At 35.2% G+C, this 27,407-nt stretch overlaps 1 protein-coding gene across 1 annotated transcript in view; it reads right to left on the bottom strand.

Moving 5' to 3' along the window:
* Nucleotides 1-27,407, bottom strand: part of LOC129954247 (M-phase inducer phosphatase-like) — a 556,280-nt gene that overhangs the window by 298,832 nt on the left and 230,041 nt on the right. The window contains exon 4 of the mRNA XM_056068027.1: nt 9,563-9,583. Coding sequence (XP_055924002.1) covers nt 9,563-9,583 — 21 coding nt within the window. The remainder of the gene's footprint in view (nt 1-9,562; nt 9,584-27,407) is intronic.

Genomic DNA, 27,407 nt, shown 5'->3' on the forward strand with positions numbered 1-27,407 from the left:
TCCCCATCCAGAATATGGTGACGATGAAGACGACGACGATAATGACGACGACAGCGAAAAAGAAGACGGACGAAAGACGACTACGACGTCGATAGTGTTGTTGGTCCGTCGGTTTATATGTTGATGAGAATTTATGGGACTCTGTTTGGGCTTAACGAGGTTTTAATGTGAAAAGACAATCCTCGGTCGTTGTCGACTTGTTGTGGCATCGACCAACGACAAACTGAGGAACCGGAAAGGGGGGAAGCTGACATTAAAGACATTTAAGAAAAAAATTGGACTTTGGGTGGATGGACGGAGGCAGAGAAGTGCGTGCAACAAGTGCATCCGCAAGATCATGAATGAAAACGTCTGTAGATAATATGCAGTAAAGACGCGAAGAGTATTTTTATACCTTACATCTACACAGTTGCGGCCGAAAAATAATTACACTCAAGTTTAAGAATGAATTAAAGTTTTGTGGGATAAATGTTAAGTGGACATTGTTATGGTTTAAGAGTTTCTGAGGAATACATAAGAAAGTATCCCAAAATCGAACTCAACGCCAATTTTCAAACATGAGAGATTTTAAAGGGTTTCTAATAAGAACGGTTTGAATTTGACAGTTCGTAGCGGCCATATTCTATCTTTTACTTTCTGTCAAAATATTTTCTTTTATCAGTCATTAAAGACAAATCTTCACAGCAAGTTACAGCAACAGTTGATCCCAATTTCGGTCGACAAATCATCTTTAGCGATGAGGCCCAGTTTTGGATTGAAAGCAACATAATTAAGCAAAATTGTCAAATTTGGGACGGCACCAACCCAAGCGAGATTCACGAGGTGCCAATGCCGCTTCCAAATAAAGTTACTTTTTGGTGTGGATTTCGGACTGTAGGCGTGATCGGTCCGTACGTCTTCATAAATGCTGCTCGCCAAACCATCACTATCAACGGCAACCACTCTAGGTCGATGATCACCAACTTTTTGTAGCCTGAATGGGATGAAATGGACACTGAAGTCATATGGTTTCTACCGGATAGAGCCACACGGCTCAAGACACAGTTTTTCGCGAGTGGTTTCATAGCATGGATATTTCTCGCCGAGGTGAAGTGGTTTAATTTTTTTGACCGCAGCTGTATGTGCATATTTAAATTACTTTCGGCAGCGACTGACGTTTACACATTGTGATGTGAGAATAAATGTTATGCAACATTTAGTTTGCGGTTGTTGTTGTAAAAAGAGCAATATGGTTTTTTCTTTTTTTTTGGAAAACAAAATTTTATAAATTAAAAGCAGGACATTCTATTTTTATAAGATGAGATGAGATGAGAGGGTGTTGTACCTTACCTACATAAGACGAAGACCAATGACATTGAAACCACGTTGCTAACTTATTTATAGCAAACCGGTTAGAAGGGTCGGATTTTTGGAATTGCTTCGCTTTTTATTTTATGACCCATTAAATAGGCTTTAATAACAAGATAGTAGTGAAGGTCATTGAATGACAAACATCTTCCAACATTTAAGATCTTAAACTTAGTAAGACTTTGTTTTTGGGTTAAATCTTTGATCGGTCCAAATCAGCACGGTTTAACTAAGGGGCGGTCTGTCATCACTTTTGCAATAGATTTAGCTGAAAATTGTATTAACCCATTTTAAAGAAAAAAAACAATTGGACATTGGACCAATGTCAGCAAGGCGTTTGACAGACTGGGTTCTAGTGAACATTCCATAAAATGATTTCAATCTTATTTATTGGATAGATCATACTTTGTACTTTTCAGTGGTTGCGAATCAAACAAGTGAAAAGTTACTCCTTGGAATACCAGAAGGTAGTCATTTAGGCCCTTCGCTCTTCAATTTATCTAAAAACGATTATTAGTCTGTCTTGGATCAATTTATGTGCATCATTATTGCCTACGATGCACCAATTTTCAAAAGTTCTTGAATTTTTCGTGATTGTGAAGAATTGCAATGGTTTTTTTTGATTAGTGTGATCGTAACGTTTGCTTTGTGGTACGTAGCGACGTCCTACTGCAACCATATGTCGTCTAGGTCCATATGGTTTAATTTGGGCCATAAGAAATTAGTTATCATCGTTATGTAGTACTCACTGTTGAGCCACGTGCAAGCCCAAAAACCACACAAAACGGTAACTTTTTGAGAATGCATTATCACTTGGTGAACCTCGCGTGGGTTAGTGTCGTACATTTTTCTTAAAAACACTATCATTGCGCCAAAATTGGGGTCCAGCGAACAAACGGCGTTATGTACGGTCATGAACTTTGCCCGACGCAAAAAGCCGAATTTATGTGCGAACCGCGACGAATAGACTGAATCAGGTTTTGATGTACATCTTCACGGACCGAAGCGATGTTCTCGGCCGATCTTGCGTTCCTTGAACATATGGGTGTTGGCTGATTTTTTACTAAACCGTTAGTCTCAAATTAGTTTTATCATTTGAACGTGCTGTCAATTGAAAAACCCTTTACTTAGCTGTTTTAAATTATAAATAAATAAGACTAAAAACCGAGGTCCTGGTCCAAGCCAAAAAAAAGGAATTAACGAAGTTATATAGTTGTGCAAATGTTTTCAATAAAATCCTTCGAATTTTGCTATTAAAAAAAAAATACAACTTACGATAATAATTATTAACGTAAATTGTTTTTATAATCAGAGAACATGGTTCTTATTAAAAGTAGGGATTCAATTATGACAAGTGTTTGTAGTATCGAATTCATTACGTAAGAAAATACTAGCGAAATGTTTTAACTATCCACGTTTTTTAATTTAATATTATTATAAATAATTATCAAACGTAACAACAATACAAATTTAAAAACTGTATTAAAAAATAAATTAAAAAAGTACGTACACACCCAAGTGAACTATTTTGTGTACGTATGCATTTAATTTAAAGTCAAAACTGGTTAACGAAATTATTTAATTTGCACTTCCAATAAAACGTTTATAAATATTTCATAGTTAATTTACAGATGTAAAATGCTTTTTTCTGTGTGATTTAAGTCCGTGGCTTAAGCATTTCATTTCCTTAAAAAATTGCAAAGTTCAAAATCTAATTTATTTAAATTTAAATTCTATTTCTTATATTTTATGACCGGTCGCAGCCCTGAACTATATATAGTTTTTTTTAAACTTGGCTCACTGTAGCACCCATGTCGTTATGGTTAGTGGGTAAGACGGTCTCCCGAAAAAGGGAAAGGACAACTCCAACAATTTAAATCTTTGGTCGATAAGTCTTCTTCCGAGCATCAGCAAAGTTTTCGAAAAAATCATTAATAGGGCTCTGACTAAGTTCGGGTTCAAGACGGGTCATGACACAATTCATGCTGCTTCTAAACTCGTTTCTGATATCCAATGAAATAAATCGAAACAACAATGCACAGGTGCTGTTCTGGTTGATTTGAAAAAGACCTCTGAGACCGTATGGTTAGAGGGTTTCTACCTAAGACCGAGCAGGTTTTGCATAAGCAAGCCATTGTTGTATATACTTTATGATATGCTTAACGGTAGAAAATTTGTTGTCAAAAGTGGCAATGTAACTTCTACGACAACATTCTTGATTAAAAATGGTCTTCAACAGGGAGCGGTGAATTCGCCGATTCTCTTCAGCATTTACACCAGCGATCTAACAAAGTCAATTGCGTACGCCGACGATCTAATTGCGTATACACCAGCCCGAAAGGTTGAGGTTATTAGAATTCTCTTGCAACGTGATTTAGAAAAGATTCAGCGGTATTGCGACGATTGAAAATAAATATCCAAAAGTCCAAGACAATTCTGTTCCGGAGTCCGTTGGCTAGGGCCACGAGGGATACGTGCAAAAATTGGCGCAAGATGGTCCTCGTTGATCTCCACGGGCAGCGATTAGTGAAGTACCTCGGTATCTGGTTAGATCAGTAATTATAATTCGACAGATATATAAATGCTGCTCTGACCAGGGCCAGAAGAGCCTTCGCTCTAACGAAACGGCTGTTCAACGTTGCGCCTTCCCAGATGGAAAAGTTTCAGGTGTTCGGGAGGCAGTGTTTACGACGCTCTACGCAGCTTCATTTCACCAGAGGCATTCCTCTTTTTAGATGGATTCGGTCTGATACAGGATAGATTATCAGTTCCGCTAATCTACCACGTCAGTAGACAAACCGTGGATAGGCGACTCCTGTACAATCGGGACGTCATGGCACAAGGCGGAGCAGAGCACCTTCGGTTTAGTAGGGCTGTGTCCGAACGGGACCGAAATGAAACAGGAGAACCAGTTTCGGTGGCTTTAATCGGCACTTGATAGTGCGTAGTGGGGATGGGGTTTTAAGCCTTATCCGGCTTACATACTTGTTTTATAGTTTTAGGGTTTAGTTTTAAGTAGAATAGGCATGGTGACACAAACAAAAATAAAAAAAAAAGAAAATATAAAAAATATAACAAACATAAAAACATTAAAAATAAAAAGAAACCATGAAATGAGAAAAAAAGGACAACAAAATATGAAAAACTAAAAATGTCAGAGTTAGATTTGCTGCTGCGCTTGTTCTAGTTTTAAGTAGCTTATATGTAGAATAAGTAGTTTAAGTTAGTTTTAGTATTTTTTAAGTATATTGATATTAATTTTTTATTTTAAATTTTTTAATAAATGCAAAAATAAACAAAATTTAATTGAAGTAAAATAGATCTTGGGGCCGAAAGGCATTAGAATTCAGGATTATTAATTAACATAGAGAGTCCGTTAGTTGTAAGTTTTGGATATTTAGGATAGTTTATGAATATTTGCCTAGCTTTAAGACAGTTTTGAGAATAAATTAATAAAAGTAAAGAAAGACTGTCATGTAAGAGATCTTGGGAACGATTCCTTCCTCTGCCATCTAAAGTTTTTTTCACGGTTATTGGCTCTTGCGAAGAATTGAAAAATCTGCCAAGAGTAATTCTTGTCATGAAAAGTTCTTTCTCAAATAAACCTTCAAATTTGGCTTTAAATTGTAGGTTTCCTTTATCCTTGACAACAATACTCGCACCCATCAATTGTTGAGAGTTGTAACTAGGCCCTAGTTCTCAACGGACTGTTGCGCCACATAATTTTGTATTTAATCTTTGTAAGAGTATTCATAAACCCTGAAGTGTGCGCCCAACATAAAAAAAAATCTTTTGTTAAGCAAATGTCTGTCTTTGGTGTGTTATTCGAAGGAAAATTGATAGGTTCACAACACATTAACTCAATAACTAGGCTAATTCAATTCTTGAATGGATTAAAAAGTTTTTGATCATTATGTTTCAAAGAAGCTTTTTTATAGTATTTGTTAGGCTTATTATAAAACGCGCTTGTCAGGTCTGGACACTAAATTATACCTGTCATAAATCCAAGCTAGAACTGGTTCAAAAAAGGCTCATGAGCTTCCGGTAAGCGGGTTAATATGGGCTAGTTTCTACGATATTCCATTATATCAGTACAGATGTAGAACCTTATGTTTTGTTATGATTATAAGGCATTTAACTGATTGTATACGTTTTCCAAACTATCTGACTCATTATGAACAATGTTTTCTTTTGAATAGCATAATTCAATTATTTAATTACTTTAATTTTAAATGTATACACTCGCTTGACCATAGAGTGATTTTTTCAATTAAATTTAAATAAACTTTTTTTGACAATTACTCGTGTATGTAAAATTTAAACAAAATCTTTAAAGCTAATACTTAGCTGATTTAAATAAATAAATAAATTAAACTAAAATATGAGATCTTGGGCCTATTTCCGCAAATGATATGCTTACAAAATCCTTCAAATTTCACTAGTGACATCAGCTATTTAACAGATAGTCTAAAAAATTAAAACATCAATCATCTTTTGTTTGAAGTATTGAATTACTTACGTAAGAAAATACTAGTTAAAGTTTAAAACAACATGCATATATATTTACATATATATGCCATCTCAAAGATGTCATTCCACTTTCACTTGTATATATTGTCATTCACATACAAATTATCGAAAGTAGCACAAATCAAAATTAAGGAACTGTAAACAAAAAAGTAAGTATACGCCCAAGTCAACCATTCTGTGTGAGATTTGAGTCCGTGGATCAAGCATTCATTTGCTGAACTTAAACAAAACATTTTGTACTTTCAATAAAGTTAGAGAGACATTTTGTGTTAATCGTTGCCAGTTCACTGGTATTATCGAAGAAAGGATTACCGAGAAAGTTATTCCTTCTAATGGAGAGTGCTGGACATGTACATAGAAGGTGTTGGACTGTTTCCTCTTTCTTCTCGTCCATGCAGCTTCCACAAAAGTCATTTGTGTAGACCCCTTTCCTCAGAGCATGTCTTCCTATGAGGCAGTGTCCTGTTATTACTCCAATTTTAGAGCTTATACTTTGTCTGCTCAGGGATATCAAGCCTTTTGACCGTTTTAAGTCTATGCTTGGCCATATTTGCTTGGTTGCTAGGCAGGTAGTGCTCTGTGACCATCTAGCATTTGTTGATTCTAGAGCATATTGCTTGAGAAGATATTTGCATGTAGCAATTGGTGTTCCTATGTTATGTTTTTGTCTAACATTAGGCAGAAGTGTTCTGTTTTTGGCGAGCTCATCGGCTTTTCAATTTACCGGAATGTCTCTATGATCCGGCACCCAAATGAGGTGAATATTAAACTGTTCCGTCATCTCATTCAGAGATGATCGACAATCGTGGACTATTTCAGAGTTTGTGGAGACAGACGCGAGATTTAAGAGCAGCTTGGGTGTCCGAGAAGATTCGTATATCCCTGCAAGATATAACGCTTTTTTTTAGCCAGGATAGTGGTTCTTTAATCGCCATTACTTCTGCCTGGAATACACTACATTGATTGGGAAGTCTATAGAATAGACTGAGATTCAGTTCTTTCGAATAGATACCACTTCCAACTCCGTAATCGGCCTTTTAACCATCTGTATAGAAGTGTACCGCATCGTCTTCCAGGGGTCTCTCTTCTTCCCAGGAGGATCTTAAAGGGATGGACACATGGAAGCTTTTACTGAATACCATTTTTGGGGTGGTATAGTCTAAGCGATCTGGGATAGATCTGAAACTGTCTAGAATAGTAGTATGTCCAGTATTGTTACTGTTCCATTGAGAGGTGGCTCTAAGCCACCATTTTGGAGAAGATGTCAAGAGGTGTAAGGTTTAAAAGCACTCACTGCTGCGGTTTGTGTTGAGCGAAGTGCTCCTGGGATGCACATACCTGCTGACCGCTGGACTTTGATGAGCTTATTTAGATTTACTATCTGGTCCAGTGCGGTCCACCATACGACAGCTCCATAAATGAGTATCGGTCTGATTACCGAAGTGTATAGCCAGTGGGTTATTTTTGGGGAGAAGCCCTATTTTGATCCTATGGCCTTTTTACAAGTAAAAGTAGCCTTTTTGACTCTTTCATCAATATTTGCCTTCCAATTTAGTTTTTTGTCTAAAATGAGGCCTAAATATTTAGCTTGGTCGGAAAAGCTTAATGGTATTCCTTTAATCTTGGGTGGGCTAATCTGAGGAATTGTATATCTTCTCGAAAAAAGTATTAATTCTGTTTTATGTGGATTGACGTCCAAGCCACATTGCTAAGCTAATTTTGTTAGGCTATTTAAGGCATTTTGTAGGAGTTCCGAGAGAACTTGGGGGTGCTGCCCAGATAAAGATATTGCAACGTCATCAGCAATAAGTTACTTTTACCTTAAATTAGAAGCGAACATTCTTAAAGGTCAGTAGTTTTCGAGGTAAAAATGAACTTTATATTGAAAATTATTTCCATCAATTTCAAAAAACCCAATTACTGAAGTTACTGGTGATCTACCGAATTGAATCCGTCCCTTAGTCTTTATGCAAAATACAGTGTATCTCGTTTGTAGAAAGTGAAATGTCAAAATTCAAATATTTAACGCCAAATTATTAACTTTTTAAGTAATAATTCGTTTTCTGGGGATGCATGGTTTGGCCAGTTGATACGAAGTTTGCAAAACATCAACAAAAAAGTAAACATTGCATTTTGAATTTGAAAAGATATACATTTTTGAATGTTAACACAAAAAAAATAAAGTCAAAACTTGGATTTTTATGTCAAAGCTAGTGTGATTAAAACCAAAACAAGCTTCATTATAAATTAAAAGATGCCTTCAAGCAATATCTATTTTAAAACAACTAAAGTTAGATTATTGTGCCCTTAGCTTAGAGAAGCTGCACTGGTTTTTGAGCAGATGAAACCGACATCTTTAAGATATCTACTCTTTAAGATTTTCACTAAGTGTGCAAAACTATTAAGAACATGGCCAACAACAAAATTAGGAAAAAAGGCTCACATTAGAAAGAAGGCTCATATTGTTCTTAGAAAATCAAAAATTGTGTTCCAATCATTCACGTTTCTTTCCATTAACGAGAGTGTGTGATGGAGCCAGCTAGTTCAATTTCATAAAAATACAAGCGTAAATTCGATAAAGTTTTCTCATGATCAATTTTATGAAAGCAGTAATCAATTCTTCTCATCATCCTGATCAATTTATCTGAATCAGCTTTGAGATTGTTGATAAAGATCTGCGATTAACTTGATTGACATGTAAAGCATACGTTAGCGCTGAGGTTGGAAGTCTGAAAAGCTTCAAATTCCTCGAAATTATTAACTCCAAAGCTTGCACTCCATAGCACAAACAAGACTTGACTGTTACATTAGACACTTTGGCCATGGCCAAATGGTGAGTAATTTTGTTTGCAAGATATGTTTGCCACATCGTAAAAGTTAACATTCCCTTCGTTTTTGAATTAACATTTAACTTTTCTAAATATTTTGACTCAAGCATAGTTTCAATTATATATCAGGTTTCTTCCGGTTGCCTTCTTCTTTGGCCAATCTCAAAAATCTTTGTATTTATTTTCTGGCCAGTAATAATGTAGATTCTAATCTTCGCAATATGACGGAAGTATATTTATTAGGAGTTAAAGTGAAAACTGATTGTCAGACAGCAGAACTCCGCGTCCAGTAGCACCTTAAAAAGGCTTTTTACAAAGCTCACTTCACCAGCAAGAATACCACAAATATCATCAATAAACAGTGCAAAGAATAAAGGACTCAGAATGCACCCCTGTGGGACTCCTTCAGATGTTGCGAAACATTGTGACAAACCGGACACATCCCATACTACTGTCTTTGGTGTCGCTCGGAGATTGGAATAGAGGACTAAAAACTTAATTTTATAGATATTCTGATATTCAAAAGAGATATCATCAAAGCCAGTTTAGTAGATTTTCAACAGAAACATAAGTTACAATGATTTTATATAGCAATAATTATTTACTAATTACTAGTTAGAACCTTAACGACTTAGACTACAAGTGGTAGACTTATGTTCTTGTTTTAACTTATCTTTTCACTTTGTGTATTTGCCTATTTTTCTCACTCAGCAATTTTCTGTCAAACGTCTACTTATGTAATATTTTATTTAAAAGTAATCGAAAAAGGAGAAGAACTCCCTGCTTGGTCCATTGTCATACAACTTTGAATCATTTGAAAAAGTTATAGTTTTAAGATTCAACAGCTATGTACTTACCCATTTTTCGGTTCATCACACCTGAAAAAATACAAAAAAAAATACAAAATTATCAAATTATTCGAATCATCCTCTTCAATCAAATACAAAAGTACAATAAAATAATTTCCAAATTTCACATCAATCAAGCATAAAATTTATTTAAACCCCAAAATGACCTTAAAATTTGTTATGGCTTCCCACACTTATAAAATCTTTCCTCTCATCTATCGATTTTCTTCTATTAAAAAAAAAGAAAAAAAGGATAATCAAATCCTGAACCTGATTATAATCGACATTATAAGAACTGGTTCATTATATTACATCATAATTATAGTTGAAGAATGTTTTGGATATAATTTAGTTCATCTTCTTTTTTCATAGGACTTCTTAAGATTCCCATCCTTATTCCGGAGGCTCTGTTATTTTTCTTTTTGTTGATTTCTTAGAGATTCATTAAGGACAAAACGAACATTAATTATAGAAAAAGAAATCTCTGGATTTGGTCCAGTTTGCCTTTAGGGAGTATTCGTTTAATGGAAGGGTGCTTCTTTTTTTTGGTTTTCTTTCTTTGGAGTCCCCTCTTTAACTTTTTATGATACAAGGTTATAAGATTCTTTTTTCTTCTAGGAAACACCTGATTGCAAGGAGGAACACATAAAATAACACAACATCACAAAGAATGCGCCAGAACACCACAGTGAGTTAAGATGATGGACAGAGATTAAAGACGTGAAACGTTGGACAAGTCGTTAAGGAAGGGGCATCCTATGTATATTAAATAGGAACGAACTTAGCGTGATTTTATCTGTGATAAAATAACGTTTTTTTCTCTTTTCGATTTCTATAAATCAAGAGTAGTTAAACCTTTAAAATAAATGATCAGTCAAACTATTTAAATTATATTTTCTTTGCTTATTTTGTAAATGAGAAATCTTACTCTTAGAGTTCCTGCAAGTCAAAAATATACTATTCTAACATTTTTTAATATAAGGTTTGCTCGCCTGATCCAGGATCTTACTAAAGAAGGTTTAAGAACTTTAATATAAATGTTAATTCTGAATTCAAATTTATTTTCATACTATAAACTTTGAATAACATTAACGTATATTAATCTTCGTGATTCGGAATCACTGTTCTGATAGGTTGCGAAAAGCGCGTGTTTTTGGCTTATTTGTTTCCTTGGTATGTTTTCTTCGAATGCTGGTTTTTCCTTTCCGATTCATTCACCTAGGGTATCTGTTCATGGCTAGTAATGTATATCAAATGCTTTTAATTTATCAACGTCTTTTAACCGACTTATCAATAGCTTTTTACAGGCTTATCAACGGCATTAAACCGGTTTATTAATAGCTTATCACCAGCTTTTTACCAGCTTATCAACAATTGTTAACTGGCTTAGCAACAACTTTTAAGTGCCTTATCAAACTTTTAAAACAACTTCTTTTAACCGGTTTATAAACGGTTCATAGCCGGCTATCAACAGCTCCTAACTGGTTCCTCGACAGCTTTTAACCAGCTTGTCAACAGCTCTTAAATTGTTATCAATATCTCTTAACCGACTTATCAACGGCTTTTAACCGGCTTATAAACGGCATATAACCGGCTTATCAACGGCTTTCAAATAACTTATCAACGACTTTTAACCGGCTTATCAACAGCTCTTAAGTACCTTATCAACGGTTTTACCCAACTTTTTTTAACCGGCTTATAGTCGGCTTATCAACAGCTTCTAACTGGCTCCTTCACAGCTTTTTACCAAGTTATGAACGCCTCTTAAATTGTTACCAACAGCTCTTAACCGACCTATCAACAGCTTTTAACCGGCTTATAACAGCTTTCGAAAGACTTATCAACGACTTTTAACCGGCTTATCAACTGCTCTAAGGCGGGTTATTAACGGTTTGAACCAACTTCTTTCCACCGGCTTATTAACGGCTCACAGATCCTTGACTCTCGGCTCTTAACCGGACTAACAACGGCTTATAAACAACATCTAACCGGCTTATTAACGGATTTCAAATGACTTTTCAACGTCTTTTAACCGGCTTATCAACGGTTTTAACCAACTCATTTTAACCAGATTTTTAAGGGTCTCATAGTCGGCTTATCAATGCATTTAACTGGTCCATTAACAGCTTTTAACCAGATTATCATAAGCTCTTAAATTGTCATTAATAGCTCTTAACCGGCTAAAACGGCTTCTTTCCGACTTATAAAAGGATTCTAACCACCTTACCAACGACGGCTCCTAGTCTTCAAAAAACTATCGAAAAAACATAGACAAAATTTGATTCCCAAAATTTAATATATCCATTCACTTTTGAAATCATGCCTAAGTTAACATCAAGTATCTTGGGAATAAAAAATAATAACATGGGAAACATATAAAACATAGAATCACAAATGTTTTATTATAACAACTAAAAAAATAAAATAACATAGAAAATATAATATAAAAGTATAAAACATAGAATGCCTCAGTCAAAAGAGTCACAACAAATGACATGGTTTATGAGTGGCCACATTATTAACGCTAAAGTTGGTAAAGAAGTGTTAACTTTTCCTGGCAACATGTTAAAGTTATAGAAAAACATAGAAAACATAGCACTACAAAATTGTGAATGTAACAAGTAGTTAAGGATCATTTAATGCCAAATTATCCACCATGCGTCTATTTGATTGCCTTTTTTTGTTTAATTTGTTACTATTTTTACTATTTTTGTTTAATTTCTTAAAAAAATAGAAAAAAAAACATAGAAAATATAGCATACTATAAACTATACGTCTGTTTGGTTTAAAATATTGATTTATTTTCAACCTTCTTTATTAGGTAACTTAAAATTACAGAATAAAAAAACATAGAAAACATCGCACAACAAAATTAAGGGCATTAGATGTAGTTAAGGATTACAGATTTAGTTTTCGCCATAAAACCTAAAGGAATGCATACAATTTCTGGGTCCACAGCGAAACCTCTAGGAAACAAAAGGTTAAAGCAAATTATCCACCATACTTCTATTTGGATAAAAATATTACTTCTACAGCCTAACACTTACGAGTACATTAGAAGGCTTTTTAAAACAGACTTCAACCATTGCCACATTCGTCTATTTTTAATAGATTCTTTGTTCTTCTGCCCTGTTCTCCCATGGAGAAAAGAGGTGGGTATACGTTTGTCCCGAAAAATGTACATGCTTCAAAGGAATTTATTAACATATTTTCGCACCGTTCTTGGGACAGTTTCTGTACCATTTCATATGCTGTTCTCATAAATCTGCACTGATTCAAAGTTGGAACAGAATAATCATAGCTTGGTCTTAACTAAATGAGTTGTTTCTCCAATTGTGTTTTTTATTCCCCTGTTTACGTCTAATTCAGTTCAACCCCTCATAGAGTCAATATTCCCAAGATATTGGAAATCTTCTACCATCTCTTTTGATTGTACAGAAATATTGGGTTTTTCGGGGAACTTCCAAGATGGAACCTTTTGCATTTTTCCAAGTCAATTTTCACCTTCATCATCTGCATAGTCCAGATTTTTGTGTCGAAATTTCAGACTCCACTGAACCCTTCCATTTCTATTTGGCTAAGCAGTTATTACTACCAGAACTATATTGGCGAGAGTATACAACCTTCCCTTACCCCATTTTTGATTTCAAATTTCTCTGACCTTTCCTTATGCAAGACTTGACGTTTGAATCCATCATTTACGTAGTCTTGTTAATAGCAATCAATTTCTTCACGTTTCCGTTTTCTTCAATTCAATCCAAATACCATTATCAAAACTCAAGCCATTCAACTTTAAATTTCTGCTTCAATTTGATACTAATTTTTCTTCTTCTTCGTGAAGGTAACACAGTTTACACATCATAATCGCTTACGAAAAAATTTCATTCATAAAAACGTTCATTGCACCGGAAGCCAAGTTCATTTCTTATCACCAAAAAAATTAAATGTACTCATTTTAATGCATCAAACCTTTCGTCAGATTTAAAAAAGTTTGCATATCTCAAGACTCAAGGACGTTTCATATTAAGATACTAAATATAATGGTATGCGTTTGCCCTCAAGTCAATATAATAATTGCAAAAGAATATAAAATACGCCTGCTGTATTTGCATTTTGATAAATGTTTGCAATACTTCAATAAAAACGAAGAGTTAAAAATAAAATAAACAAATGAAGAACAAGGCACACTTTCTTCAGTATCAAAAAATGCTTAAAGAAAAGTCATTCATAAATTCGAAACGATTTGAACACGATATCTTAAGGAGTTAACAAATATGCATAGTTTCGAAGGAAGGTATATACAATTTTTCTTATCTTGTTGCAAACAGCTGATTTGGTTTTATTTCTCATCGGTCTTGAAATATTTAAATATCAGAGAGTTGGTTCTGTGTTATTTCCGTTGAAATGGAATCTTTTCTGATAAGATATAGAAGATCACATTCTTTGAAATAAATATTATGCTTACTTTGCTATTTACGACTTTTGTAGATTGCGTAAAGGCTGTGTATAAATATTTATTGACTTTAAAAAATAGACAAAATCTAGGAAGAAATTTGCCGCCGGCGCTGATAGACGACGAATTCTTGAATTCTTGGAATTTCATAGATAAAATTTCATTTACGTTGTGATTATAATAAAATGATGAAAATGATGGGGATATGGACAGAGAATTTGCTGTTGTCAATAAAACGAAGAAGAAAAAAAACACACATGTTTTTAAAAATTAGGTTTTATTTTGCATAAGAAAATAAACATTATTGCGATGTAACAACATTCAAAGGGTAATCTTTTGTATTGGTTTTGGGTTTGTGAAAATGTTATTTGATTGACTCTTTTTATGTTGAACTTAGAAATGATGGTGAATCAGACATCTCATAGTCTGTTGTAAACATACTTCAATTTTGTTTCAACATTTTGAATGATTTTCTGAGAAGTTAAAGTTCCATAGAATGTGAGACTTCATATGTTCAGCTTGATACGGGGATATACCTAACTTTTTTATACTTCTTGATTTCTAAATTGACTTTGAACAATTTTTGATTCGATAGATCATACAATTTACTGGGGACTTATGGTACTATTGGCAACTAATGAAACCAATTAAAAAAATTAAGGGTTTAAGTGTGTTTAGAATTTAGCAGACAGTTTTTAATTCTAAAACAATCATTCCTATGACTTGGTTGGATACTTCTGCTAACTTTTCAAAGTTAAAAGTTAACTTTTAAGACTTTTTTACGTAATCTCGCAAGATGTAGGGTTTTCCAATAAAAGGTTCAATTTTAATATTTTAAATAGGAGTTATTTTTCTTTCATTATAAAGGAATCGAACAGAACCGAACAGCTAGCATTGAAACAGTTTTTTGACATTGGCCAATTCACAGACTTTAATTCCATCTTTAATTTCTTAAATCGTTTGTGGAGAAAAAGGCTAAATATAATAGATCACAAGATTTTGATACTAAATTGTAATAATTGCTGTTGGTTTTGTCCCCAGTGAGCGATATTGTCTTGCATGTTAATATCTTCCAATTGCAGTCATAAAAACTTAATAATCATATCCTGATAGCGGTATTCATCTATCGTAATCTTTGCAACATTATCACACTGTCAAACTGCACTAAATAGTGACACATTGAAATATTTTTATTTAATTTTTTGGAGCCCTAAAGTCCACAGTTCTGCTTATTAAGGTAGAATTTGGACTGTAAATAATATTCATCACTGAAAGTAATTTTTTGTTGAAAATTTAGAACACTTTAAACATTTTACAGACAGAATTCAAAGATACGACGTTGCTGGTGATTAAACACCTTGAGTTCCTGTTTTAAGCGAAATAAAAACCGATAAACCTGACATTTCCTCAAAACTATAGCCTATAGATACAATAAACTCATTTGTTATTCAACTTTTCGTTAGATTTTAAGTTATATTTACCAATGATAAAAGTTTACAATTTTAAGAGTAACGATCATCTACATGAAACCACTGTTTTCCAAAAACATTAAAATTTTGTGTAATTAGAAAAGATTGTCGTTAATTTTTGTGATAACCTTACATTTTTTAATAAGAAGCCGGGTTGTCCATAAGAGGCCGATTTAAACGCACTGTTTTTGGAGAAATTATTGGATTAGCATTAACTTACTTACTTGCTTAAGGTGGCGCTACAATCCGCGGCGGACCTGGGCCTCAACCAACATGCGTCTCCAGCCTGCTCGGTCCCTAGCTAGCTTTCTCCAGTTCCGCACTCCAAGTTGGTTGAGGTCCTCTCCCACCTGGGTGCGACACCCGAGTCACGGTCTTTCTCTACTGCGCCGTCCCTCGGGTTTTGATTCGAAGACCTTCCGGGCTGGAGCGTTGTTGTCCATCCGCTCTACATGGCCATCTTAGCCGTTGGACTTTAATTCTGCTAACTAGGTCAGTGTCGCTGTACAGCCCGTACAGTTCGTCGTTATATCCTCTCCTCCATTCTCCATCTATCCGTACGCAAAAATCACCTGAAGAATTTTTCTCTCGAAGCATCCTAAAACGCTTTCATCTTTCTTTGACAGGGTCCAGGCCTCAGCGCCATAAATGAGAACCAGGATGATGAGTGTCTTATAGATGGTGATTTTAGATGCTCGAAAGAGGACTTTACTTCTGAATTGCATTCTAAGTCCAAAGAAGCAGCGATTTGCAAGAGTTATTCTTCGTTTGATTTCAGCGCTGGTGTCGTTGTCTGTATTAATAGCGGTTCCTAGGTAGACAAAGTCATTAACTACCTCAAAGTTATAGCTGTCCATGGTGACATTTTATACAAGACGTCGTTGTTCAGTGTCCCTTTTGATGACAGCATATACTTGGTCTTGCCTCATTGACCACTAAACCCATCTTCTTCGCTTCCGTCGCAATGCTCAAAAACGCTCCACTGACATCACGCTTTGATCTTCCAATTATGTTAATATCATCTGCGTATAATTGGATGGACCTTTGGAAGATTGTGCCTCTAGTGTTAACGTTGAGTTTTGCACAATTCTTTCCAGAACGATATTAAATAAGTCGCATGACAGTGCATCACCTTGTCTAAAACCTTTTTTGACATTAAATGAATCGGTAAGATCTTTTCCGACCTTGATAGAGCAGCGTGCATTCTCCATCGTCATTCTGCACAAACGGATAAGTTTGACAGGTATGCCAAAACTAGACATTGCTCGGTAGAGCTCTTCCCTATAGATGCTGTCATACGCCGCTTTAAAATCGATAAAGAGATGGTGGGTATCGATTTGAAAGTCCTGGGTTTTTTACCAGATCGACCGTGGTTTGAATATTTTATCGAAAGTAGACTTTCCTGGTCTAAAGCCACACTGATAAGGACCAATCAGGTTGTTGACGAATGGCTTCAGACGTTCACATAATACGGCAGAGAGGATCTTATATGCAATGTTAAGGAGAGTGATGCCTCTGTAGTTGGCGTAGTTTAGAGGGTCTCCTTTCTTATGCATCGGGCACACTATGCTGAGATTCCACTCATCGGGCGTGCTTTCTTCCGACCATATTTTGCAGATGAGTTGGTGCATGCTCCGTACCAAGTCATCGCCTGTTGCTTTAAATAGTTCGGCAGCGATGCCGTCAGCTCCAGCAGCTTTGTTTGACTTAAGTTTAGATATAGCTATCTTCACTTCGTCAAGGTCGGGTAGGTGGAATTGTTGATCTGCGTCTCCGAGGTTGAGTGGTTCTCCTGATCGTCTTTACAGGCTTCAGTTCGTGGCTGGTACCCTTGGGAGGTTTTTTTTACCTTTTGGTAAAATTTACGAACCTCATTCCTGTTGTGACATCCCTCTATCTCCTCGATCGCGCGCTTCCCATGCTCTCTTTTTGTCCATCTAAGAAGCCGGCGTTTATCTGTCCTCTTCTGCTCGTAGAGCTCGCGAGCAGCTCTGGCCCTTTTGTGCAGCGCCGTTTTGTATGCTTCTTGCATTTCTGCGTGCGCTAGCCGGCATTCGTCGTCAAACCAGGGGTTTCGCTGGGGTGGCCGTGGAAACCTAGCACTTCAGAGGCGCCATCTCTGATGGATGCAAGGCAATGTTGCCACTGGTTTTCAATGCTTAATGCAGGAAGCATAGGACTGCTTAAGAGGTTATTAGGGACTCGATAGTCTACCGTCAAATCTTATCACAGTACTTCCTTGTTTTAGCTTGGATCGGGATATCCGTAGCCGTACCTTGGCTACAACGAGGTAGTGGTCCGAGTCAGAGTTTGCCTCTCCGAATGTTCGGATATCCTTTATACTGGAGAAGTGCCGTGCGTCGATCGCAATGTGGTCAATCTGGTTGACGGTTGATTGATCATGAGATTTCCATGCACGCGGTTTTGTTGACAAGTCAAATGGCATTTATATCCTTGAAGACAAACTTATTTAACAGGTATATTTTTAAATCTTATATAGGTACTTTAAACAGACTCTTTGCATACAGAAGCACGTTCGTGCGACCCAGTCGTGCATTTTATTTCTTTGGTTTTTGATTGCTTATGTTCAAATCTGACTTTCAAAATGAATCTATCATTTCATGTTTTTGAGATACAACTTTTCATATTTGACAAAAAAAACATTATATTTGACTTTTTAAGGTTATGTAAATTCATTACGTTCCTTTTTATTAATAAAATACATTATTACTTTCTAAATCTACAGTCCCTTACTTTGATATTCCGTTTCAGTAACTTTCTTTTACATCACTAAAAATTAATCTTTAAATTAATTATTCAAGAACTTCAGATTCGGATTTCTTGCAAAATAGGACAAGTTGGTAAACAATGGTAAACATCTTCGTTTTGGTTTGAGTTGCAGAGAGAACAAATTGCATCTATGTCAGTTCTATGTGGCTGTAGTTGAGCTCAAAAGTTTCAGTCCGTATTTTGAATATTTACCCTATACCAAAAGCAGAAAAGTCCTCACAGAAATAATTATTAACACCCAAAGTCAAATAAAGACGGCTATAGCCGTGGGAATATCCACAATATAGTGATATAAGCAGGATTTGCTTGTGAATGTTACTATCTATGGTCTATGCATAACTTTAAAAAGATAGTCTGCGTTGGCCTTTAAATTTCGAACATATATTTGCGGAAGCCCAGACTCAACATATATGGCGTAGTTAGGCGTGCTACGCTGCAGCCGGAAACCAAGATATTTATACTCGCTGAAAACTTCAATAGTGGTACCATCTAATGTCCAATTTCGTACATTATTATCTCAACGGTTTAAAGGTTTCAAAATCATAATTTTAGATTTAGAAATGTTGATTTTGAGATCCATCGAATCGCAATATTGTTTAAGTTTAATTATCTGAAGCTGCAGTTACACTGGGTTATCAGATAACACCACCAGGTCTTCAGCATACAGCAACATCTTCAAAGATAAATCGCCATAGTTGACGCCCCCGGTAATTTATTTTCAATATCATTGATAATAAGAGCGAACAAGAGCGGACTCAATGTCCAGCCTTGTGGAACACCTGCTTCGGTATTAAAGGATTTTGACATAGATACACCATTACAAACCATTGCAGACGTGTTTAATAAAAATTATTGATAAATCCGAATAAATTTGGTTGAAAGACCAATAACTGGTAGCTTATATAAAGTGATCTTCTGTTGGTGGTATCAAAAGCAACTTTAAGTCGACGAAAAAAGTGTAAAGGGGCTTTCTTTTGTCGATAAAACGCCTGCTAACGCTCGTAAGAGCAAAAATTTTATCAATCGTTGAATGGCCCACCCGAAAACCAGCCTGATAATGACTTATCAAATTATTTCTTTCAATCTAATTCACAAGTCTAACGTACAGCATTAGTGCAAACAGTTTTCTTAGTGAGCTCAGAACTGAAATGCCTCTATAATTTTCTGGTGAACTCGGATTACCCTTTTTAAATGTAGGAAATATTGTAGCCAAACGAAAGTAGCTCGGAAGTTTCTCTTCTGGGAACATTTTTTTTAATAACCCTAACATCATCGATTGAATAGGACAAAACTGATGGAATTCTAGTCAGGATCTGGCAGTAATAAACCTTCAAAGTATGTGGCCAGTTCGTCAACACTAATACTTAAAGACTATGACTTGCTGCAACCTTCCAAATCCGTACATTGTACCAGAATGATTTTGAGTCCTTACAGTCTAGAAGTTTAACAGCCGCTTATTTATTCTGTTCAAGGTAATTTCCTCTGTGAGTTTCGTTGACTTTTCCCTCCATATCTTACATTCATCGTCATGCCACTTGGATTTTGGCATCAGTTTTGAGGGACGAAATCTGTGCGTTGCTGATTGTCTTATTAGTTCAAAAATAGAAACTGTAACAAATTCTATACGTTCTGATTACGGGTTTACTTAAAAACTTTTGACTAAATTGAGCCAATCTACCTATAAGTTAATAACTTGAATTTCTTCAGGCTTTATATTTACGATTAAATCTATTTGAACAAAGAGCAAACGATTTAATGTAAGGTCTAGCAAACTTAGCAAAGTGGTATGTACAGATATTTACGAAGCATGAATTACAACTTTACTGCTTCTGTTTAGTACCTTGCTATTTCACGTCTTGATAGTCCTAAATCCTTCAAAGCATCTATTTTTGCTCTTTCTGAAGATATCAAAGTTTTTCCAGAAACCATATGTATTTCAGATTGAATTGAAACAGTTATTTTCAACACTCTTTTAGATATTCTATACAAATAGTTTTAAAAGGTCTCCTGCACGAAAAGGTTTTTTTTAGGAGTTTATTATTTGATATTGGGAAATTCCAAGGCTTGTTTCTAATTTTTCCTGAAATATATACCTATTCACAGGTAGTAAAAGTTTCTGGGTACTCCACTACAACAAGCTTTAAGAAGCTAAAATCGATTGTAAAATGTTTGGCCTCATCCTAGGGGTCGGCAGTGTGTGTATAGATTTATTCCGAGAGCTTGTAGGTTATAAAATAATGTCTTTCAGATGATGGCCATGATTTTTTAAACATTGAAGCAAACATTACACAAAATTCGTATATTTGAGGCTTTTTCACAACAATATAATTCTGGCTATGAAAACTTACAATTTAAATCCTAGTGCCTTTTTTATTTAGGATCGCTACAAATTAAAATACCATTGAGTTATTTCTTGATAAGTTTAAAAAGGATTTTCCAAAAACTTTGGAACTAAAAGCTTGATATTTGTATACAAATCAAATAAATTATTTCAGTTGTACATAAAAACAAGACAAAATATCCTTGATTTTGATGACTGCTTAACATTTATCTAAACCAAAAGTCATAAATCAAGTACAACTTTCATTTTCCTAAATTAACAACTCAATATCCTCTTCGCATTCTTAGGAAACTCTGTGTAAATTTATTGCACATAAATAAACCTGTGCCACACCCATTCTTAACAATCATTATATCAACACAAACAATTAAAGGTCCTTAAAATGTTTGCGAATCCATTCAAACCACCAAATAACCTTTTTTCCAGGTCATAAATTCATAATGGTGTCATTTATTTATAAAAGTCATAAATATAAATTATATTCAAAACTATTAAAATATATTGCACTTCATCAATAGATGAACGTTTAACGCACCTTCGCCAACAAGTCGTTTCGATTGCCAAATCATTCAACAATACTTCCATTCTTACCGAAATTGAAGGACATACAAATTCACACTTACTGCTCTGCGAGTAATTTAAGGATACCTGCGAAAACGTCTGCTAAATATTTGGCGTGTCCTTTGACACCTTTTATGTTTGGTGTAGGTACCAAAGTCGTTTTTTTTGGACATTAGAAAAACTCACATATAAATCAATAAATGATGTGTCCTTTCGATACTAATTGAACTATTTGTTGCAAAAGGATATTTTTTCTTTTTTTATTGTATGATTTTTTTACAACAACCATAATTGTGGAAAAGAACAAATTTATTGAAGAGTAAAAGAAGACAAAAACAATTTTGAAAAGGTTGACACAATAGAAAACTTAGACAAAAACGTCAAACCTCTTGAGGAGGAAAAGACATTCGGTTCGTCCACCACCACCATCTTCGTGCGTCGTCGTTTGTCCAATTTTTGACATGAAATATGAAGGAGGAATCTTCGAATTGGACACTTTCCCATGGCTACAAAATCAAAACACCAAACAATATCCTCGCAAGTCGTAATCCTGTGGGTGAAGCAACAAAACAAAACAAAGTATCGAAAGAATGAAAAAATAAAGTTGATTCGAAAGAAATCATCAGCTGATTTGGGGAGAACTATAGTTATAGATGGTTTATTGTCGGATTATATTGTTTTCCTACAAGGTCCTGACTCAAATGTAACAATCCAATAGTCCGGGGTTTGGTCCCATTGGAATTAGTAGCTCTGTCCTCCCTGTTTCCGAACTTGTCTCGGATTTAATGTAACACAACAATTACACTAATAAAACACACAGGAGGTATATTTCGCGCCTTTTTTCACCTCCTTTTCCTTCCCTTCCATCAGATCGAATTGAATTTGAGAGTAAGGTACTTACTACCTGTTGCTGGTGATCCTGCAGGTTATTTATCTATCTCCTTGTATACGAGAAGTCAAATTGAAAATGAAAAGAAAATTGAAATTAAATTTCCTAAAGGTCCTTTTTTCTGATAAAAATCGTTAGAAGAAAAGAAGAGATTTATCCACCATCCGTCGTCGTTGGTCTCCTTTTGGTGAGGTTAAGTGATGATAAACCCACAACTGTAGAGTGAGGATCTAATACACAAAAGGACCCACAAAGGATGCATTCAGGAAAAAAAATAAAAAATTCCGAAAATCAGCTGATGAGAAAAATATCATCAGAAGATCCATACGAACAGGTTCTTTCTTCTGTTCTGTGATTTTGTTATTGTGATTTAACGATTATTGGCTTTTATCCTTCGGGAAAGGATAGCGATGGTTATGGCTATGCGATGGTGGCGGTAGATTTTGATCATCCAAATTTCATTAAGATTCTACTGCGAGAGGGAAGGAATTCCCGCTGAACTACTCGCAGTCGGATACCTGTTTGGAATCCAGTTTTCAACTTGTTTTTGATATTTTTTCTGAAATGTTGATGATGCTTTGGGGGAATTCGCGTATAACCATACAAAATTGATCCTTTACTTTATTAATGGTGTGGCACCCAAGAGAGAAGAGATTGTGTATACATATTTTCTTGGAATCGTTATAATGTACCTGAAATCGAAAACAAACCTTAAGATCTAGAATAACCAAATTCCTATGGTTTTATGGATATTGGAGGAATTTTCGTTTGTTTATTGTGACGATGAAGATTAGGTTAAGTTGATGCATCTTTTCAGATCCAAATGTATGTATATAGAGACGATTTGGAATGATGTCAGTCTTGTGCCATTTGATTTATCAGGTGTCATAGAAATTGTGGTACCTTAGCCTACACCTACGTATGCATATACACCTATGAAGGTAGGTATATGGAAAGTAGTAGATTTATTGGATATATATGAGGACAACAAGAACTCACATGAAGATTAGACTTTTTACATATATCAAGATGATAAAAGAAAAGGTTTAAGCAAAGGTAGATAGAGGCAGGTTTTTGGGTACTTTATTGGAATTCATTTGAATATGTGTACCTACGTCAGATCTTATAATTTAAGGTATGGCATCTTATTGTTGTTTTTAGATTTGATTGAGAGCCAATTTTGACACCTTCTATATTTCTTTTTCCTTTTTTTTTCAATTTATAGCTATAAAGATTCAGTACAATAAATTTAACGTTTATTCTTCTAAAAGATTTGAATTTTCACAACAATGTATTGCATTTATTTTTCATAGTACGACAATACTGAAGCTAAGGGAGTTATAAGAGTGTTGAGAGTTTTATCAGCTTTTTACAAAATAACGTTAAAACATCTAAATCATTCGGTACGTAGCTTCTTTTTTAACAGTTGAAGGTCACACTATTTGGGTCTATTGTCGAAGTAGTCTGTTCAAAAAGGTTTTTGAATGGAAGGTAATTTTCTTAACTCCGCTCAATACTTAGAGTGGAGTAGTCGAAGTCCCATGTGTAATAATATGCGGCTAAATGCCGTCCAAGGAAATAGGAATGTGCTTAACTTCACATTTATAAAAGGTGCTAACAAAATTGTCTCTACCAAGAAAAATGTTATTTTGCTTTTAAAGATCGTCACAAGACTTTGGAGCTGGAAGCCAACATGAATTAACCACTTGAGAGCTAAAAATGCAAAATTTTCTTGGAACAACAATTCTTTTAAAATTTGTTTTCTAGTTAAGAATGGTAAATATGTAACGACCTTATTTTTTTAAAGATGAGTCGCGGAAACGATTTCGACACTAGGAACGTGGTCCAAAAAGAGTGGTCAAAATTTGTATAAAAAATGCATTTTTTAAAATACTTTGACAACTGATTTAAATCGTCTGCCGATCTTCACAATAAACAATTTTTCAGTAAAAGAATAACATAAGTTTTATATGAGATATTAACAAGGCTTTATCGTTATTTGAGAGCTCTATTGAGGAACTTTGTAAAATATAACATCGTTAAGGTCTAGTTTTAGATGACTTTGACGCATAAATCGGGCTAAGTTCAACCGATGGTATTGATTATGTTGTTTTACAGGACGAGGAGTTTGCGGTTTATTAGCATAGAACTGCGACTTAAAAATCCACAAAAAAAAGTAAAGGTGTCAATACACACGACCTTGGTGGCCAATTCGAGTACCTACGGCGACGGCGCGGCGGAGCAAGATAATCATGCTATGAAACCGCTCTCTCAGAATATCAGTTGTGTCTTGAGCTGAACGGAATGTAAACTGAAGAGTTATCCTGTTGAAATCAAATGTCTTATGTGTTCATATCATCCAATTCAGGTCACATAAAGGTTGGTGATCATTCACTTATAGCGATCGCCGTTGACAATGATGGCCTGACCAGTTTGATTTTCGAAGAAGTAGAGATCGATAACACTTCCAGCCCAAAATGTTCATTAATTAGAAACTTTATTTCGTTGCATTGGCACTTCTTGAACCTAGCGTGGATAGGTGTCTTCCAAAATCCGGCAAATTTGCTTATTCACGTATCCATTCATACGAAAATTGACTTCATCTCTAAAGATGTTTTTTCGACAAAAATGGGCCAACAATCCAATTAGAAAAAGACGACGCTGCGTATAATCGTTTTAGTTCAGCTTCTGGGTCAGTTAAATTATGTATTGGTGCAGGCTAAAATCATGACGCTAAAATTGGGGTATTATGATCTGCGACAATCCAAGTTCCGTGATATTTTCGACAGATTTTGCGTTTCTCGAATTTGGCAACCAAAAGTTAAAGTCATTGAAAAAATAGATTTAAGAAAACAAAAAGGGATATTATTTGGCCTACGGGGGGGCATGATGGGCATGGAGCTAAATTTGATTGCAACGCTAGCATATGTGGTTGGATTCATCATCAACATCATCCGTTCCAGCACATTAACAATGAGCCCACTTCCCGTAAGCTCTACAATTATGGAAAGAAGTTGAGGGCGTTGGCGCATCGTCAATTGCTAAAACAAGGTTTGTAGATTGTATCAATGCATTTATTGGCAATGGTATTATGGATTTCTGGTAAGAAATTGATTTGGATAAGTGGTTGATGAGCCTGTTTGTTGCACTTGAGAAGCTTGCAAATTTAGGTCAAAAGTAGGTTGCTCTTCATGCAACAAATCCGTGGTTTAGCAAGGCAAGAAGTTATGGTCTTCAAATACATTTGGGTTTGCCGGGCGTGTGCATGTATTTCGAAAGCCGTTTATCCCAACTGTCATTGTAGCAGAGTTCTTAAATAGGCTTTTCCTAATAATTGCCGCTCTTGGTAGCGTGTAACAGTTCTTCCAGGGTATTATCTCAGCCATTTCTTTACTTCTTCTATATTAAATGAGCTCAGAGGCTTCATAAACGTCACATTCAAGGTTTGCATTCGATGTGTGCAGTGTGGTGGAAAGCAACACATGTGACTTCAAAGCTCTTAACTTGACTTGCATGCTCATCTTAAAGCAACAAAACTGGTTGTTCGTTGGTTGCGCGTGACCATTCGATAATCTTTTGAACTATTTCAAAAACAGATCATTAGTTATCCATCCATTTTTGTTGCACTCGCCCTATTAATAAAGTGATGTTCCATCCATCAGCTCGGCTTTCATTCTTTTTTGAGGGAAAATAATCATCAGCGCTCATACAAATTTCCAAGGTTAATAGTTGTCCTCGCTGTGAAGAAGATAACGATCCTACTTGCTAGAATTTTCCCCAGACTCTTTGCAACGGTAGTGATCCCAGTTTCGTCTACGTTGAATATCTTGCTTGAGGAAAATCTATATTTTTCAATACACTCCTCCACCAAATTATAAGAATCATGCGATCATAAATCAAAAAAGGCTTTTTCCCCAATAGCGAGCGATAGTCTGAGCAGGTAGATTGCGTTTCAAAGCTGCCACTTTATTCGATATGGGTCATAGTCTCTACGATCACCCCCCCCTCCCTCAATTATTATTATTTTCAAAAATTGCCATTATTTGTGGATTGACTAAATTACGGACCACTTTTTCTTCCAACTTAATCTTAATGTCTGTTAAGTTCTTTAAAAAATTGTGTATTATTCTTAAGAAATGACGTAAACCAAGTTGCCACTTTCAAGGTTTAGTTTAAAAAATAACTGTTTTTTAACTTTGCAATTCAGAAAAACATTTTCAAAATCCTCGTATAACTGACTTTTCAAGTTCAAATCTTCTTTCCTTTCACACATGAAATAAATCTCAAAAAATCTTTAAGTTCTTTACTGGACCTGAATATAAAGTCGTCATTTTTGCAGAGACTTCTGTGTCCGTCTCGATAAAATAGTTATACTCGTTAATAAAATTTCAAGAAGTCAACTTTCAATTATTCTTAGTCCCCTTTTTTCAATCTAACGTATTTTTGTATGATTATAATTTGACATGTGTGTCCGAAACAAGTATCATTATAAGTCTTCTCTATGGCAATACTGGATCAACCAACCCTCCCCCTTAGATATTTATACCTATACAGTAGCCAATATGTGACTGTGATAAATTTGTTAATATATATTTCTCCCATTAAATTAAACACAAACTTTGCTTTTTAATTTTATAAATTACAAAAGGAAACAAGTTAATTTTCAAAGAACGAAAATAAACGCATTCATTCCCATCAGACTTGTCGCATTCGAATTTATGTATAGACTTTGAACGATCCCTTCTCAGAATATGACCTTCTAACCTCTTGTCCAATGTCCTTCGAAATGACACCGTAATATTTGACATTATGTACTCACCGACATTAAACAACATTGCAGTTGTAGTAATTTCTCGTAAAGTCCCAGCAGAGAAGATTGGGCTTATTTTTATTGCTCGAATTTCAAGCATTTGTGGTTATGTTTGACAATCTGTAAGAATTTCTTCAAAACTTGTGACATAACCGGGATAAGTTGGATAAAGAAACCCAACAGAACCAAAAACAAAAAACAACGAACTTTTCTACCTTCTGAAGAAAAAGAAGAAGAATAAGTCCCAAAAACTAGTTATGCTGATTTTGATGGTTCGAAATGTGTGCGACTAAGTCCAAAAAAAAAACAACCCAACCCATATGGCGAAAAATCCTTTCCCATCCCATCAACATAATCATCATCGACGAAGGAGAAGAATCAAGAACCAAATCTTAAACGGGACGACCGACACCAGGACTACTAGAACGACGACGATGACGACAAAGGAGATGGGACGTAATGGGACATTTACGAACCGGAATTCTTCCTTTCAAAAAACGGGACACTCTTCTATTCTCTTACGATCGTGCTATATTGCCCA

This window comes from Eupeodes corollae, chromosome 1 (genome assembly GCF_945859685.1).
Source record: "Eupeodes corollae chromosome 1, idEupCoro1.1, whole genome shotgun sequence".
NCBI lineage: Eukaryota > Metazoa > Arthropoda > Insecta > Diptera > Syrphidae > Eupeodes > Eupeodes corollae.